Source organism: Hipposideros armiger, unplaced genomic scaffold, assembly GCF_001890085.2.
Source record: "Hipposideros armiger isolate ML-2016 unplaced genomic scaffold, ASM189008v1 scaffold_343, whole genome shotgun sequence".
NCBI lineage: Eukaryota > Metazoa > Chordata > Mammalia > Chiroptera > Hipposideridae > Hipposideros > Hipposideros armiger.
This window is the reverse complement of record NW_017731693.1, coordinates 1,523,949-1,525,840: the sequence shown is the minus strand read 5'-3', so window position 1 is coordinate 1,525,840 and position 1,892 is coordinate 1,523,949. Positions and strand designations below refer to the sequence as shown.

The window sequence follows — 1,892 nt, the reverse complement described above, 5'->3', positions numbered from 1 at the left end:
TGGGCGGGCATCGGGAGGCCACTATGGCACGGGGCAAGCACTATGGGCAGTCTATCTGAAGTGTACCTGGCGTATAAGATGACCCCCCACTTGGAGGCATATTTTTCAGGGCCAAAAAATCGTCTTATACGCCCGCAAATACGGTAACCTTGAAATGACAAAATTCGAGATGGAGATAGGTCAGTAGTGGGCGCAGGACGGGGGAGAAAGAGAGATGAATGTGGCTATAAAAGGTTAGCGGGAAGGATCCTTGTGGTGATGGACTATTCACTATCTTGACTGTGGTGGTGCATACAGAGATCTACACATGATAAAATTTCACAGAAGTAAATACACACACATACAAAGGTATGCACAAAAACCTAGCAAAATCTGAGTCAGATCGGTAGATTTTATCAATGTCAATATCCTGGTTGTGCTACTATACTGTATCTTAGCAAAAGCTGGATGAAGGACACATGGAATCTCTGTATTATTTCTCACAACTGCAGGTGAGTCCAAAATTGGTTCAAAAGTCCAAAAAATAAATAGGCAATTCATTTAGGTCTATAGTTTTAGAATAAAAAAAGAAAATCAAGTGGAATCAAGCAATACCTTCTTCCATTGACTTAGTGAAGTTACACATAAGTGATGACAATCCCTTCAGACATCCTGCCACAACAGGTAGTTTGGGCTCTCTTACTGTTGATGTCATCTAAAAGGCAAGTTTTAAGAAGATACCATTAAAAAAGAAAAATACAACCAAACCTATGGAAGCACAGTATTATAAAGTATATCATACCTGGGTCTTAAGTTCGCCCAAAAAAGCCCGGAACAGTTTTTCCGAATTATTTATCATCTCAGTAGGATGAACTTCCCCTAATACTCCTAGGAGCTCATATATTTTTTCTAAGACTGAAAAATAAGTGTTAGGTAAAGTCCTAAAATTACATTTAAATAAATTAAATAAACAAAAAATGTATAAATAAGAAAATGAGCACCTGAATATATAAAAATTAAAATTAAAATACAAAAAGAAAATGAGATGATGTTTAGTTCAAAAGTAATGTCACAATAAGACATACAAAATATCTAGTTTTATATATTGAAATCTTTCCTGATAACTTTTATGCAAATTTAGTATTATAAACTAAATTACACCTGACATGTGGTATGAGATTTATATTTAAAGAAATCGTTATGTAAACATTAAAATTTGTGTAAGCAGACGTCGTCACACATTGTTTCTGTTTGGTTCCATTTTGGCTTATTTTCAGCAAAAAGGATTCATCTGTAAAACATAAATACCTTGGTAGAGAAAAACATAAGTTTTAACTACTAATTTTCTTAATGTTAAAATATTTTAAAATAACATTTAAATGCATCTCACCTGTATCTGGTATTCTTGTTTTCAATGCAAGTTCTTCATAGAATTTGTTAAATAATTCTCCAACTCTGAATTGATCCATGAGTCTAGAACTTCTCAAAATTTGAAGTAACTAAAAAAATACAAATTATCAGTCTAAAGATGAAAATAATGAAAAAGCATTATCTACCTAAGTGAGTCTGTATACAGCAATGTTCCAGAATCATGTGTCTCTAGGGGATTTATGTTTGGTCTTTCGGGATCTTATCTAGCCAGATTATTTGGGAGGTAGAGGGTGAGGTGGGTGGTGGGAGGAAACAGGGTTTACAAAGGGGAAGAGGGTGTAAATTTAATTTTACTTTCCCAAGAAACCAATAACGAGTAGAACCATTCTCTTGGATGTGCTTAGGACAAGGAACAACAAGACCCAAAATAATTCAAAAATGGAGATGCTTCTAAGAGAGAGATACAGGTAAGAGTGAGTCCCAGTGACCGCTTAAACAAAACATACAGAGCCATCCCCGTAATAAGGTTTTAAAAAAAAAAA

The 1,892-nt window shown here is 34.7% G+C and overlaps 1 protein-coding gene across 3 annotated transcripts in view; it reads right to left on the bottom strand.

Annotated features, from left to right (window-relative positions):
- Positions 1-1,892, bottom strand: part of PRKDC (protein kinase, DNA-activated, catalytic subunit) — a 229,719-nt gene that overhangs the window by 222,039 nt on the left and 5,788 nt on the right. For all 3 annotated transcript variants that reach the window (XM_019661296.1, XM_019661297.1, XM_019661298.1), the window contains exons 5-7: positions 1,370-1,478; positions 782-894; positions 595-694 (exon numbers count right to left, since the gene is read on the bottom strand). In XM_019661296.1, the coding sequence (XP_019516841.1) occupies positions 595-694; positions 782-894; positions 1,370-1,478 (322 nt within the window). The remainder of the gene's footprint in view (positions 1-594; positions 695-781; positions 895-1,369; positions 1,479-1,892) is intronic.